This window comes from Onychostoma macrolepis, chromosome 19, assembly GCF_012432095.1.
Source record: "Onychostoma macrolepis isolate SWU-2019 chromosome 19, ASM1243209v1, whole genome shotgun sequence".
NCBI classification, from domain to species: domain Eukaryota; kingdom Metazoa; phylum Chordata; class Actinopteri; order Cypriniformes; family Cyprinidae; genus Onychostoma; species Onychostoma macrolepis.
The window spans coordinates 12,457,645-12,474,657 of record NC_081173.1 but is presented as its reverse complement, the minus strand read 5'-3'; the positions used below and the strand labels follow the sequence as shown (position 1 = coordinate 12,474,657).

The following is a 17,013-nucleotide window of genomic DNA, read 5'->3' as shown; positions in this document are numbered from 1 at the left end:
ATTTCAAGGCTACCAATTATGAAGCTCGGATTACGGCCACAAATCAGAGCAATAAAACCCCAAGGTCTGCATCCAAGCCCTATACAAAACATCTTACCCAGACTGCCACTTCTAAAGAAGTGAGGACTGTTTCCAAATCCAAAGCAAATATAATCAGAGGATGCAGCAGACACGATCACAAATCAACCTGACGTCCCATTCATCACCCTGATAGTAGCCAAATAAACCAACACCCACACTTCAACACTACCACTGTTATTTACAATCACATGATGTATGGATGAATACATAAGTGTCTCGTTGCAGCACTGGCCTCAAGGGACGGTGGCCGTCAGCGACTAAGGCAACCATGAGCAAACACTTCTATATAAGAGCCGCTGTGACTCAGAGAGGGCAGATCGTATGAGCGCTGCTCTCTGGTTCGTGTCACCAGCTGTGTGCGTCATTATGCCCAGGTGGGTTGGCAACCAGCCAGCTCCCCTGCCACCGCCGAGGGTTTAATTAGCTGAGCCTCAAGGCTGTGGAGTCCCGGATGCCTCAGGGGACAGGGGAGGGTGATCTGTGTCACACGCGACGGTGTGACGTTGACCAGCCATGACACTGTCGCTCCGTTCCATCTTGCTCAATAGAGTGCGTATACGTAGCAGGTGAGTTAACGGATGAGATCTGCCTCGAGCGCCACCTTTTCCCCACGGGACGAGGAGAGAAAAGCATCTCCTCAAGGACTCATGGAGTCAACGCTGCTGTGCACCCAGCATCTGTATGCACCCTGCCACCACACTGCTGATACAGCAAGAAAGATGTGCACACGAGGGAGCAGAATGCAGCTCACACTGCTGCCCTTGCTTTGCCACTCTCTAAGTAACAGCCGGTCCATATGCCCCGTATGCATGTTATCAGAACCCCATGCCATTATTTTAACATTTTGCTTTTAATTATAAACACACATTTACTCAACACTTCCTTAATATTAGTGCTGAAAGACCCACCTGTGACAATCATTTGTATTTAACAGGCCCATAGGCAAAGTTTCATAACTTCACATAAATCTGCACCACAGCAAAATAAACTATATTTTCCAAAAGTTGTGAGTTGCAGTCTGAATGTGATGATGTAATGTAAAGATAGACTTTTCTAATGCACTGGCTGCAAAATAAACATGCAGTTATTCATGAATAGATGAGTCAGTTCTTCTACTAAATTACTTGAGTCATATGTTTGAATCAGTCTGAGGAACTCTTAGCTGAATGAACTAACTGAATCCATCAGAATGGTTATTGAATAACCATAGAAAAGACTCAGATAAACTCACGTTATTAGTTTGAATCAGTCTGATGAATCCTTCACTGAATTAACTGACTGAATCCATTAAAACAATTATTGAATTACCATCTGACTCACTGAACTGCAAGTCTTTCAGTCATGTCTGACCTGAAATTAAGCGATTTTGTTCATTTCATTTGTTCATTACTAAATTGTTAATATTATGTATAGTTTTTCCAAAATTATTTAAAAAATAATAAACTATAATTTAATTATTTAATGTTCTGACATGTTGCTAAAATTGTATTTTTATGGATAGTGATTAGTGGGGGGATTGGGATGAATTTGGCTCCCCAGAATTATGATATTTACTATGATGTTTTGGAAATGCTATTTTAAACTATTAATGGAATGAAGGAATCTACTTTTCGTGATTTATCTGTGAAACTATGGACACTATACAAGGACTATGGTAATTACTGCTAAACAGCATGCATGCCCACACACACACACACACACACACACACACACAGAGAAACTTTTTTTTAAGCATTGTCATCTGCATGATGACAATGCTTAAAAACAGCTGTAAGGGAGGCACATGGAGGACACAGAGATATTGCAGCTGTGCGTTTTTCTCTCCATCTTTTTTTCTATTACATGCCCTCATGTTCGCTCTCTCATTCTCAACACACACACACATACACTAATGGATTTTCTTCTTTGTGAGGAGCTGTAGAGCTGAGTGTAATGGATCTGTCTGGGGCCGTGATTGAGAGTGTCTGTTCAGGACCAGAAGAGAGCGAGAGAAGGAGAGACAGACAGAGTTCACGGTATTTTTCAAGATTGCTGATTTTTAAATTTATTAAATTTTTTTTACATTTTTAGTATGGTAGCAATAAGACAGGAAATGATGGGGAGCGATGAGTACTTGAGACGTCTGTATCGTGTCTTGCTGGATTTTATCAGTGTCTCACAGATTGATTATTAAATGCCTTGTTACAATAGAACTCCAAACATAAGGCATCATGCTTTGTCTTGTGGGAAGATTCACTGTACATTTTAAAGACCATGCATTCTGTTGCATCATGTGTGAACATGAAAGATCATTGTTTTCATGATCACTGGTTCTGCTTTAAAGTGCTTGAGTACTCATGCCATTCTCTAGATAACACTGCAAAAAAAAAAATCACTTTCACAGACAGAATTTTCATTGTATTTTCTACATTCATAAAACAAGAAAATAAGAAGCAAAATAACGCTAGATATTCACAGAATTTGTTTTTTAAGCATAAACCTTGCTAAAATTAGTTAAAATGAGAAAGAGTTGTGCTTGAAAGAAAAACTGGGGTAAGAAAAATAAACATAATTCTCTGCAGTTTAGTCAGATAAATTTACCATGTTTTAAATAAATGTTTCTTGAGTACCACAATGATTTCTGAAGGATCATGTGACACTGAAGACTGTAGTAATTGCTTCAGACTTCAGTAATTGCTGCTGAAAATTCAGCTTTACCATCACAGGAATAAATACAATTTTAAATAGAAAACAGTTATTTTAAATTGTAATAATATTTCACAATATTATAGTTTTTACTGTATTTTTGATCAAATAAATGCAGCCTCGGTAAGCATAATAAAGTTATCCATTAAATTATACCAAAACTTCTAGGGTGAACTGAGAAAAACTGGACTTCGTTTTGCCATTGAGACATCAACAGTGGCCAAACTGACCTGAATTCACCCCATTGGCATGTCAGTACATAATAAACGGGCTTCAGAGAGCTCCAAATATCTTGAAGTAGCTGCATAAACAATGTCATCTTCAGTGGCAGGGGTCTCAGGCCCTTGACAATCTGTACATCAGATGGCCCTGACGGACAGCGCTCCTTTCTAAGTACAGGAACCCTTGACACCATCTTTAATTTAGAAGGCCTCTAATTGGTAAATTGCATCCCCCTCATGCTCAATCAGCAGTCGCATAGCAACAGTGAGCCAAGAGACAGAGTCTGCTTATCCAGACCACATGAATGCAAGAGACAATGAGAAGACAGAATGATTTAAGGGAAATGGAGCGAGAGAGAGAGAGAGAGAGAGAGAGAGACACTTTCTTGGATCATGAGGAGAAAACTGGATTTCATAAAGCTTAGCGGTAAGGCCCAAAACACATGCATCTAATAGGACCTGTCGCATTAAACATTCAACAGAGACACATTCAGGATTATATTACATATACACTCAATAAACTGCCATCAATCATCTCCCGTCTACTACAACTATTGTATACATCTTTGGCACCATAAGCAGAGCCTCAACCAGCTCCTGCTGAAATGACTGATGGGTGCGACAGACAATAACCATGTCTACATGATCTCGTTGCTCCTGAAAGCAAGGTTTTCCCTGCTGCTCCTCACACATGATCAATGGAGGAGTGAGGTGGGTGGCTTTTCAGCCCTAAATGACCCAGTTTGTTTTGTTGATCCATTGATTCCCGCACAAACCACAGCCGTTTAACATAAAGAGTCCTTCAAGGCCTTCCAGATTACTGAACACGCACGCACGCACGCACACACACATATCTGTAATGCTTTTTCTACTGTACAGACCATATATTCTATCGCCCTACACCAACCCTACACCTAAACCTACCCCTTACAGGAAACCTTCTGCATTTTTAGATTTTCAAAAAACTTCATTCTGTGTGATTTATTAGCTTGTTTACCCGTGGGGACCTCAATTTAGGTCCCCACCGTGACACGAGTCCCCATGAGTCTGTGTGTATTCAGGTTTAAGTCCCCACCTGAATAGAAAAACAGGTACACACACACACACACACTTCTGCAAATATCCAAACACATCATACACAAAATGGGCTGAGGAGGACACAAATGGACAGATGGCTTTTTATCCCTGCATTACGAGCTCTACTGAGACATGCTTAAACAGAAGTGAATAAAAGAATGTTGTTCAAGGGTACATAAAACATATAGTGGCTCCCCCACACTACTGATAGCTTAACAGATACATAATGCATGTGGTTACCCATTACGACAAAAGCAGAGAAAACATAAATAAAAAAACAAAAAACAAAAAATGACCTGCCTGAGAGCCCTGATTATGCAAGTAAAAACACTGAGTTGATTTTCTTTTCTTTTGCTTTTCTTATCACATTTTTGATATCACGTGTCCCCAAAATTGATAGTAAAACCTCAAATCCACAGTATTTTGGCGTATTTTGTGTTTTGTCACATGGACTATTTTAACTATGTCCTTACTACCTTTCTGGGTCTTGAATGTGTCAGTTGCTTTGCTGTCTATGGAGGGTCAGAAAGCTCTTGGATTTCATCAAAAATATCTTAATTTGTGATACGAAGATGAACGAAGGTCTTACAAGTTTGGAACTACATGAGGGTGAGTGATTATGACAATGACAGAAGTTTCATTTTTGAGTGAACTATCCCTTTACATGTCTTACTGAGAATGTTAAAATGCGGTATGGTTTGTGCAGTAAATGAAACCATTGGAATTTAAAGGAGAAATCTTTAAAAAATGTATGCATTTGCAAAATCTGTCAAGCCATACTGCTGGACCCATGTAGTTCATGTAAGTAAGTAAGTAAGCAAGTAAGTAAATACATTTCTTATACATTTTAAATAAATGTAAAAAAAAAAAAACCCGAATTGATAGATAACCGAATTATAAAGTTACTTATATTTACTTTTCTACAATTATAGTATTTGAGGCACTTGATGTTTCATGTTTCAAAATGTGGTTCATAAAAGCAAAACCAACCACTGAGACTAACTGATTTAGTGGATATAAGGTCATTATTTCAACATAAAATGAACAGAAGCCAATCAAATGACCCCAAAATGCTAGAATATGTGTGCCTATGCATTGGATCCCCTGCCAACAAAGTGGATCCAGTTGTACAGTCAGAGCGGACCCCACCACATTCCAGACCTCTATCTAAGTCACTCCATAATGGAAGCACACATGTTTAGACCAATTATTTCCTGTATTAAAGGTTCCTCTTAAAATAAGCATTTGCACATGAAAAGACCTGGTGACTCATGGCTGTCTGCCTGTCCTCAGTCTGACACAGAGAGTGAGAAAACTAGGATTTGAACACTTCAGACAATTTGACAGACAGCTCACTTTCACTCAGGAAGCCTAAGCAGCAAGTGAGCACTAATAAATGAGAGTGTCCCTGTGTTTTTCCTGTGTTTTTTCAGCAATCTGGACACACGTCATGTCTTAATGCTTTTCGTCATCATTTCATCCATCATTATATTTTGATGGATTACTGTTGCCATGATTGATAGAAAATATACACAAACGTCTCTTTTAAATAGTATTCAGTTTACCTTCTGCTTTCTACAGGCAGGAATAGTTCACCATTAATTACAGCGGGTAAATAGAGCTGACTTTTGTGAATACGGTGCTATAATGAGCCTAATTTACATAGAAACCAGGTATGTTTGTGCTAAAAAAAATATGACAATGATTTAATTTAAATATTCACAGTGCAGCAATATTTCAGCACTGGCAAAAGTGGAAACTGTTTTGTGAATTCACCCTCAGAGTAAAAGTATTTTAATCTTTGGATTACGAGAATAGGAGCATATTAATCTACTCTAAGTTTTTGCATTTAGTTTGTTCAAGATACACTGAACATCTTAGAAAAATTCTACATACTTTACATGTCATTAATTGTGTGCATTTCTAGGTACCCGTCATTACAGCGCCTGTCCAAAGCCTTTCCCTGTGTTTTTGTCTTGGGGATCAGCAGTGACAGGGCTGGTTTATGGGTGTCAGAAACCTTGGCTGTTGCCATGGCAATGCCACACTGCAATACTGTGTGCAGGCAGACTGCGCTTGCTGCAGCATCGACACAAGAACAGGAGCGAGAACGGTGAGCGTTGCAGGAGAAACCTGCTGAATGATAATCAGCCCCTCCACAGTTTGTCCTTCATCAGACCAGAGGAACACTCAGGATCTACATTATACCTACGCTCACAATCTCTCTCTATTCTAGAACAATATCCATAAGGGAAGAATTTTTTTGTTTGGCAAGCTATTTATGATCTGAAATGCTCATTTGCTCTGATTCTTCCGTTTGTGGGTAGTTGACAAATAACATGTCAATGAACTTTTTTTTTTTTTTTTACCTCAAAATTTCAGGATCAGTTCTACAGCTATTTTGATGCTTTACAGATCTAGAGATTTATGTGATTTGTTAATGTTTTTGAAAGAAGTGTCTTTTGCTCACTGAGGCTGCATTTATTTGATCATAAACACAGATATTGAAAATAACTGTTTTGTATTTTAATCTATTTTAAAATGTAATTTATTCCTGTGATGTTAAAGCTGAATTTTCAGCATCATTGCTCCAGTCTTCAGTGTCACATGATCCTTTAGAAATCATTCTAATATGTGACCCTGGTCTTAAGTGTCAATTTTTTGAAAGTCCTTAGCAATGCATATTACTAATTACTCATTTTATACATTTACAGTAAGAAATGTACAAAATATCTTCATGGAACATGATCTTTACTTAATATCCTAATGATTTTTGGCATAAAAGAAAACCATACAATGTATTTTTGGCTATTGCTACAAATATACCCCAGCGACTTAAGACTGGTTTTGTGGTCCAGGGTCACACATGTTGATTTGCTGCTCGAGAAACATTCATTCTTATCATTGATGAAAACAGTTGTGCTGCTTTTTTTTTTCCAGGATTCTTTGATGTATAGAAAGTTCAAAAGAAGAGCATTTATTTGAAATACAAATAGTAATGTCTTTACTGTCACTTTTGATTTACTTTTTTTTTTTTTAAATGATAATTGACTGTTCACATAAATAGTTTTGAAAAATATGGTGTGAGAGATTATATTTAAAAAGTTCACATACTTTAATTAATATGAGGTCATAGAAGCTACTATAAAATTATACATGAATTAGAGAAAAGCTTGTTTAAAATAGTTCTGGAAGAAATAAAGCATGTCACACTGCAGGACACTGCTATACATGTCAACCACCCTCATACACTTTAATAAAGAACAGGTATAAAACTTTAAAAATCCTCTGCAAGTTCTTCTTTTTTATAACAGCAGTGCTCTATGCAGGACATATGTCCCAGTTTTTTTTTTAGTTTTTTTTTTTACTTTTTACAAATATCTGCAAAGTTTGAGTTCTTAATGTGGATCAGAGGGAGCTGAAATGGATGCCTGTTTTCAGCAGAGCAGTTTGTGAATTTCTAAACACAGAAGTTTGTCGTTCACATCAATGCTGCCCGCTGTGCTCAGATCTGTTTACGTTCTTCTGTTTCAAGTTTCTGACAAACTGTCCACTGTAATTGTCTCCAGCCTCACAGACATTACTTAATTTTAAATAAACACATACTCAGTGTCCTGCAGCAGCGAACAATGGTTTATTCCAGAGCCAAAAGTTATGCAGAGTGATTCTTTAAAATCACATTAAATTTAAAGTTGCGTTGGCACCGACAGAGATTCAACTGTTAACGGGTCGCCAAATTGCTGTGCTGCTGGTTACTTATCTACCTGGTCTCATGGCATTTATGTACCTGGGTGCACTTTTTAGCGTGACACGAAATATGTAACAATAAGTACATATCACTGGTTTCCAAAAGAAATGAACACTAGAGGCAGTAAAGCTCCTACACCTTTTATTACTTTTCACACAAATTTACAGAGTTTCAATTAATAAAGTGTAATTTTCGCACAATTACTTGAAGAATATCATGCTATGACTTCAAAACAATATTAATATGCTGGGAGATTTGAAAACTGATGCTTTTGAACGTTAGCATTGCACACATCCAGCTTCATATCTATGGGTTTTCATAGACGGTAGGTTTGTTCGGTAACTCGCAGAGAACGGAGATGGACTTAGGAGGCGAGAAGCACTGGGTTGAATCCTGTGTAACTACAGTTCAACTAAGCAGTTAAAATCTGTGTAAAAGGAAGTTCAAATGGGTTGCATCAACTAATACGTTTTTATATCAGTTTTGCATTTGTTAACACTATCGGGTAGGTTTAGGGTTGGATTTGGTGTAGGGCATATTTCCAACACGATAGAGCATTAACTTTTAGCGACAGTCCCCGAATATTTGAATTCTGAACTGCCGCAATACGTACCTGAAGCAACATAATAAAAAAACAGCAATACATACCAATATCTACGTAATAAAAATGTGCCAGGTTCACGAATTGAACCTGTGTTTTAGCGCCACCACTCAGTCGACATTTCTATTTGAAACTGCTGCGAAACGTGCAGTAAGGTACGTAAAAACGGTGTCGCACAAAAAGTGCGCAGAGGTATGTATTTTTATGAGACCAGGTTGTTACTAATAGTTGTGCCTACCCAACTCAACAATATCAGACCACAAATCACTGTCCCCAACATTCACTGGTAAATACTGGCATCAGATAGTATCCCTGTGAATGCCATTTAAATGGCTTGCTTTAAGACCAAATACATGGTCAAATACAACCATTCTCAACCATTTGACCTCTGAGAAATGCTTATGGCCTGAAATAAACTACATATACAGTAAAGGATGGGGAAGAGAAGGAAGGAGAAGCTCGTCTAAACACCCTAGAGTAATGGGAAAGTTAATGGGCCCTTTCCTAGCACCAATCAATCTGCACTAATCTCCCTGGCAAGAGTTCTCCAGAGAGACAGCGGCCATGATTCCATCGCTGTGACGGCAAAGTCCACTCAGCCACATCGCCTGTTAGTCGCCAGCCCTTTTACTCTCTAACACACTAAGTACTGGGATCATACACCTCCAAAATTCCCCTGTTTTGGTGAACTATCCCTTTAAGTTAAAAAACACAAAACAAGGTAACTTTAACAACCATCCACTACACAATCAGGCCTGACATTGTCCATTTTAACTCTGCTTCCAGCTAAACACGTCCAATCATTTGCGACAGCGTCTGACTAAAGTCCATGAACGCACATGACTAAATGCACATGACTAACGCAAGAAGACGTTCAAAATGTCCAGCCTATATTGAAGCCCTGCTCAATCACACACTTCCCCCTCTATGTGTCAGCACGGGACGGGCTCGTCCAAGTGTCTTTTTTTCCAAGCAATTGTGCCAAGGTCCCACATTCCAGCTGGCCTGCGTCCCCAACCGCCATGGATGTGGGGGCAGGGCAGGACGTCTCACTTCCTGAACCAAAAATAACGCAGATGGTAATAAAACCTTGGCCGCTACGTACTCCCCTATGATCCCAGCTCCCTGTGACTATGATTTAGTTGGGATTGATTAACCATTACGACCCGGTCGAGGGATTCTGCTGAATCGTTATATACAACATTAATAATAAGCAATCAGACTCGCCTCCAAGCTGTACTCTTCCACAGTTCTCTTCAGGGGATCCACGATCTGCCAGCATATGAGGATGCACAAATCAATCAGCAACATCCCACCCACGATGATAAAGAGCTTCTGGTCCTTGATAATCTGGAAGAGAAAAAAAAGAAAAGCAATGGATGAGGTGATTAAGGGATGAGAAAGAGGCCGAGATGGGCAGAAACCATCAATGGACTGTTCGCTCAATTCAAACGCATGATCTTCTCTCGCATTCTGAACCTTTGTGGATGAAAGCCCTGCTCCTGTCTGATCTTTTTCTCTTTTCTTCTATTTAACAGTGGTTGACCTGAACAGAACCCAAATCAAAGGAAAGGTCACCGTGAGGAGGCCTGCGTGTATTCTAGAGGAATCAGACGGCGGGAACGGACGAATTCTTCCGTGATTCAGAATAGAAACACTAACTCGTTTTGATCTGATGTCTTTTGATGGCTTACCAATAGTCAAAACCTTGCGTCCTGGGAAACAAGGAGGTGGTGGGCTACTCTGCGACCATTGAGCATCATGCTGAATTCTATCAGAACGGATGCTCTTTATCTTCAATCAAACAGAGGTTGATGGTTTCATTAAATGGCCAGACATTCGAAATAACACAGGATCATGATACTTCAGAACGCATTAGCACAATCACTGAAAGCAATGCTTGTCCATTTGACCGTTCAACTTCACTTTATTGCACAAAATCTCCTTTCATCTTGGTAAACGGAAGGTGATGATGGATCAAAAAACGAATAGCAGTCCTAAAATCCTCCCTCCACACTTTACGGCTACAAATAGCCCATGAACTTAAAAATTAAGGCAGAGGTTATTTGCACTAAGTGAAAAAACAATAGATGCTATTTACAGTAAGTGTAAACAGCAGCATTTTCTTTGCGAATGCCATTTATACTTTATACTACCAATAGTGCCAGATACTCTTTGTACCTCAGCACACTGGGACCTTACCAAATTTGGACTGTTCATGTCAAAAGCTAAATGAAATGCCCTTACTCTCCACACCACTCTAACAAACACACACCATTGGTTGAGCAATAAGTTGACATGACAGACCAATTAAAGGCATAGATCATCTAAAAATGTAAATTTAGTCTTCTTTTTCTCATCTTCCTCATGTTGTTTCAAACCTGAATGATATTCTTTCTATTGCAGAACACAAAAGAAGATACATTAAAAATGTATCAGTGTTTTTTCAATGAAAGTCAATGGGGTCCAATCTTCTTTTTGAGAAAAAAATAGTTTTTTTCTCTTATAATATATTTTTTGTGTTTTGCAAAAAAAAGTCATACAGGTTTGGAGGTTAAGTAAATGGTGACAAAATTGTCATCTTTGGTTGAACTATTCCTTTGAACAAACACACAAACGGCTTAATTATAGACGTTTGTGCACATTAAACAGGGAAGTAGTGCTTTAACATCGAAAGAATGACATGCTTCACCTTTAATGTGGCTAATTATGAGCTTGTAAACCAATAACATTTAGTCTTAAATACCAATAGCTCTGTTTAAGCTTTTGTATTCAGAGTTCAAATTGCTCACCATTTGTACAAGATTATTGCTGCAGGTCTACAAGAGCATGTGGTGCATTAGTGTCAGATTGTGTTTGTTCTCAGTCTAAGTTATGCAGGCCATCATGTGCTTGTGTCTGATTGAATTTACTGATGCACACATCTCTGATGCCATGTATTTGTGACACAGTATGTTCCATAATGCAGTCCGAGTCTCTGAATGATGCATGATGCAGTATGCAGGTGTATGCCATAAAATAATGAATATTTAAACTTATTTGGCAGCCAAAAAATTTTTTTTAAAAAGGTAGATATATGCTAAAAAGAAGAAATCAGACTGATAGACCAAAGAAATTCAAGGCTTAAGGGACAGTTCACCCAAAAATGTGGGTGAACTCACCATCATGTATTTCAAGCATTAAAAAAAGTTGTAACAGGACCATAAATGTTTCCAAAAAGCAATCTGTATGACCTGTGCACTATATACCAAGTCTGAAGTCATATGATAGCTTTGAGTAACAAACAGTTATTTACTAAACATCTGGACATCTGTTGAGAGAAGTAACATTGTCTGATTCATGAAAAAATCATTTTTTAGAACTGAATCTTTTTAATGAACCAACTGACCTGATTCACAAAACCTCTCTGAATGATCTGTTCTCAAGTCATTTCACTGACTCAATAACAGCTCTCTGGAGAGGAAGATTATCAGTGAATAATGACCTAATTTTTCACACAAAGCTATCACATATGTTCAGAAGACTTGCTCACAAGTCATACGGACTGCTTTTATAGCATTTTTTTCATATATTATTTGCCTTTTTTTTTCAGTTCCAATTTAATGTAGCCTAATTACAAGGAAAGGAGTGACCAGATTTCATATTTTTCAGATTTCATTCACTTTGAAGAACATTTAAACTGTTTTTGTCCATGTGATGAAAGTCAAGTGTCTCCAAAACAACACTAGACAACATTAGTTTTGAGGGTGAGAAAATGATGACAGAATTTTAGTTTTTGGATGAACTATCCCTTTAATACTATATAATCTGTCATCCAACTAATTTTACAGAAGATAAATGCATCTTCAATCAACTGAAATGTGCACAAGAGAAACAACTAAACAAGAAACAAGCATGTCGTATATTTTGCATATGTGTTTTAGTGTGTATCTGCTCCATCTCCCTTTGTTCCTATCTCAGGTTTAAAGCTAGCAGAGGCAGATGTACGATCCGCAGAGGTGATTGACATTGCCCTCGCTGCGCTCCGAGGCAGGGAGAGACTGTAACAGACCCCTCGGACCACCGGACCTGCATCGAACGGCGGCTGATTTGCGACGGGCTTTCCGTGAAGTCACACACTGTGAGACTGCTTCTCAGCTTGATAAAGAGATGGCACACCCACATGCACACTCACAAAACACAGTCCTGACAGCAGCCAATGCTTTAGAGTGCCAAAGCCCAGCAGTCCATCACTGCGTGGAGCAGGAGTCAGCTCACTGCCAGCTTCCTGCACACTGAAGTGCCAGAGGGAATTAAAGCCCTGAGCCTGGGCATTACCTGTCTCTGTATTTATTTATATGTAGTGAGTCCAGTTAAGAACTGCTAATTGAGTGTGAAAGTGCAACTGAAGAGAAGACACTGGGGGAAAAAAACTGACACGCAATGTATCAAGCTGGAATTACATCCCATACTCCTAAACCTTTGTTCGTAACTCCATTATTAGGGAAAACTGGATTTTTGTCGCTCCTTAATTCTAAAATAAATAGAAATAAAAGATTTTGACATACTATGTATACAATGCAATGCACCCGACTTGACTGTGCACTTCCAATATCGAACAAGATTTTTTTTTATCTTCAATCTGTCTTTATCAATCATTTAGGTTGCTTTCACACTTGGTTCGATTGCCTGGTCCGAACCCGAGTTCGATTGCTCCCCCTCCCCTGCCCCCGCCGGACTACGTTCATATTATTTTATTTGGGTCCGAACCGCGGTTCGTTTGCGTCATCAAGCCAGCAGCTGTTTACCCCGTTGCTTAGTAACGACAGCGCAGGAGAACGTGGGAAAATGCATAACATTGCTCTTTGCACTTTTATATATTGATGTTTTGAACTGTTCGTTTGGTTTACAAAGCTTCAGTGCATAACGGCACTTACGTCTGTCTTACGAATATACTGCAAATGCTCTAAAGAACGCTGAAGGCGAACAGAAATGAGACATGAGACAGCGCGTCAGTCATGCTCGTCAGGAATGTGAGTGAAGCACACAAACCTACATTTTTATCAAATAATACGTCATTAATAGCGGTACACTTCTGCGATTTAGTACGATTGCATTCACATCAGCAGCGAACTGTAACAGAGTTCACATGAACCGTACCCCAGACCACCCTTTTTAAGCAGACTTGGGTACGGTTCGCGGGTGCGCACCCAAGGTCGGAAGACAGCATTCACATCATCCAAACGAACCGAACTCTGACGTCAATCGAACCCGGGTGGGCACCAAAAGTGCTAGTGTGAAAGCACACTTAATCAGAGTGGCAAATGTTAACACATTTGCACAACATTGGATCAAAGGTCAAAATATAAATTTTTAAGATGATAACTGGACAGCAATCTATTTAGAAACTTGGTCCAACATTTTAAAGCTTCAAAAAGGAGGGCAAAAATTAAAAACTAAATTTTGTTAAAACATTATCTGTGGACTTATAAAAAATAATACAAAAAAATGTTGAAAAGCTAAAAGTGTAAAATACGGCCACTTAAAAATAATAATCTGGGTTCAATGAAGCTCTATTGATATCATCAGGGAAATAAAATTGGCTGCCATAAAAAGTTTCAATACGCCACTTACAATGGAAGCACAGTAAACATTAAAATATACTTTACACAGTTTTAAAAGTAAAGCCTTAAGACTTAAATGTGTGATAGAATTGCTTAATGATCACTCTGAAAGTTCAGTTACCTCAACAATTTTATACTTAATAAACAAGCTTTAAAAAAATCGTCTCTAGGTTACGCATGTAACCATGGTTCCTCAAGGGAACGAGACGCTGCATCCGAAACACAATGGGAAAGCCTTCAACGTGACTGGCTCTGAATTGTATGTGTAATCAGTCCAATAGATGGGCGAGACGTCACGGGCGGGTGACGTAATGACCAGGAAGCTATAAAAGCACGTGAGGTGCAGCCGGCGTCAGCTTCTAGGAATGAAGTGAGCGCTGGCAGGGATGCTGGAAGTATGGCTTCGAGACGCAGCGTCTCGTTCCCTCGAGGAACCATGGTTACATGCGTAACCTAGAGACGTTCCTCTTCAGGAACTTGAGCTGCGTCCGAAAACGCAATGGGAACGAGATGCCCACGCTGCCAGAATTAGCAATCCCTGCCTAGTGTGGAAGAGCACAACTAAGGCAAGAGAACAGAAGAGCCCGGAGTGGCTCGCAAATCTAGGTCATAGAATCTGACGAACGTTAGGGGCGTAGACCACCACGCAGCGTTGCAGATGTCCTGCATTGATACACCTGATAGAAAGGCCTTGGAGGCCGCCACACTTTGGGTCGAATGAGCCTTGACCCCATAGGCGAGGGGAGATCAGACGACTCGTATGCAACAGTAATGGCATCTACAATCCACCGACTGAGGGTCTGCTTAAAGACCGGCAGACCCCTCTTAGGGGGACCATGACAAACAAAGAGTTAGTTCGCCCTTCTCCACAGGGCAGCTCTGTGGACGTATGCGTCCAGTGCTCGCACTGGACACATGCAATTAAGCTTCTCCTGGTCGGGTTCCCTAAAGGGAGAAGGACAGAAGGCCTGGAGTACAACAGGTCGTGGTGCCGAGGAGGACACATGCAATTAAGTTTAGGAACATACCCCACACGAGGGTAGAGAAACGCTCTGGTCAGACGTCGAGAAGTCGAGAAAGGAAGGGGCCACTGTAAGGGGCTGTAGATCCTCAACCCTCTTAAGAGATGATATCACCACAAGAAAAACAGTCTTTATCGTAAGATGGCGATCAGATATCTCCTCAGTGGGCTCAAATGGAGGCCTGCAGAGGGCTTCTAGCACCACAGCCAGGTCCCACAGAGGGACACGAGATCGTACCGGAGGCCTCAGCCTCAGCACACCGCGGAGGAAATGTATAACTAGGGGATTCTTGCCAAGAGGGGAGTGGTAGGCCGTTATAGCTGCCACGTAAACCTTCAGGGTGGAGTGGGTTAACCCTGCGGAGAATCGGGCCTGCAGGAACTCCAGCACTGTATCAACTGGGCAGTTAACTGGGTCGAGCTTGTGGTCTCCGCACCAAGAGTTGAAAAGCATCCACTTCAAGGCGTAAAGTTTCCTCGTTGAGGGAGCTCTGGATTGGAGAATGGTCTCAACAACCTTGGTTGAGAGACCGGAAGCTATGAGTTGTGCCCCCTCAGGGGCCACACCCACAACTTCCACAGCTCTGGGCGGGGGTGAAATATTGTGCCCCCCACCTGTGAGAGGAGATCCCTCCTGACGGGAACCTCCCATGGAGAGCCGTCGAGGAGTTAGATCAGGTCCGAGAACCATACTCGGCCCGGCCAGAACAGGGCTACTAACAGCAGATGAACCCCGTCCCGGCACACGCTCTCCAGAAGAGCGATTGGGGGAAAGGCAAGGCAAGGCAAGGCAAATTTTATTTATAGAGCACAAGTTTAACACAACTGTAATTGATCCAAAGTGCTTTACAATGAAAATAACAATTTAAAAGAAAAGGGAAGGTGAGACAACAGGAAGAACAAGTATCAAAAAACAATTAAAATGCAATTTCATAAAACTCCAGTTAAACTATTCAAAATACCTACACATCATCACTCAAATGCTAAAGAGTAAAAATAAGTCTTTAAGCTAAATTTAAAAGCATCCAATGATGGAGAAGCTCTGATGTTGAAAGGTAGACTGTTCCACAGCTTTGGGGCCACTACTGAGAAAGCTTGATCACCTTTTGTTTTACAGCGTGAACGGGGGACAGATAAAAATAACTGATCACTAGATCTTAGAGACCTAGAGGCTGTATATGGCATAAAAGCGTACAGATGAAGCCTCGGCCATGTCTGTACCATGGCATCCAGCCCTAGTGGAGCTGGATGAGTCAGCGAGGACCAGAGGGGACATTGCAATGTCTCCTGAGTCGCAAATAGGTCCACCTGAGCCTGGCCAAATATTCTCCATATCTGCTTCACCACCTTGGGGTGAAGCATCCATTCTCCGGGCCTCGGCCCCTGCCTCGACAGGGCATCTGCTCCCACATTGAGATGCCCAGGAATGTGCACTGCCCTCAGCGAGAGTAGTTTGTCCTGGGACCACACGAGTATCTGGTGCGCCAGCTTGCATATCTCTGTAATGGAGAAAGTACACTTTTCTTTGCGTTTAGTCTTAACCCCAGCTCTTTCATATGAGCGAGAACGACATCTCGATGCCGAACCGCCATCTGCTCTGATTGAGCTAAGATCAACCAATCGTCAATGTAGTTGAGTATATAGATGCCCTGGAGTCGCAGTGGAGCCAGAGCAGCATCCACACATTTTGTGAAAGTACTAGTGCTAGGCCGAAGGGAAAAACCCGATATTGGTAAGCTTCGCCCCTGAAACAAACCTCAGGAACTTCCTGTGAGTGGGAAGGATGGAGACATGGAAGTATTTAGATCTATCGTGACAAAGCAGTACTGTTATTGTTAACTAAAACTATTACTCTTATTTGTTGATTGAAATGAAGCAGATATAAAATACGATATAAATATTAGAGGAAAACTTGCCTTGGCAACTAAATTAAATAAAATAAGTTGAAGGGAACAAAAAACTAAAATAAATAAATA

At 40.4% G+C, this 17,013-nt stretch overlaps 1 protein-coding gene across 1 annotated transcript in view; it reads right to left on the bottom strand.

Moving 5' to 3' along the window:
- gabbr2 (gamma-aminobutyric acid (GABA) B receptor, 2) overlaps window positions 1-17,013 on the bottom strand; it is a 221,288-nt gene that overhangs the window by 36,836 nt on the left and 167,439 nt on the right. The window contains exon 13 of the mRNA XM_058754343.1: window positions 9,637-9,763. Within this exon, the coding sequence (XP_058610326.1) occupies window positions 9,637-9,763 (127 nt within the window). The remainder of the gene's footprint in view (window positions 1-9,636; window positions 9,764-17,013) is intronic.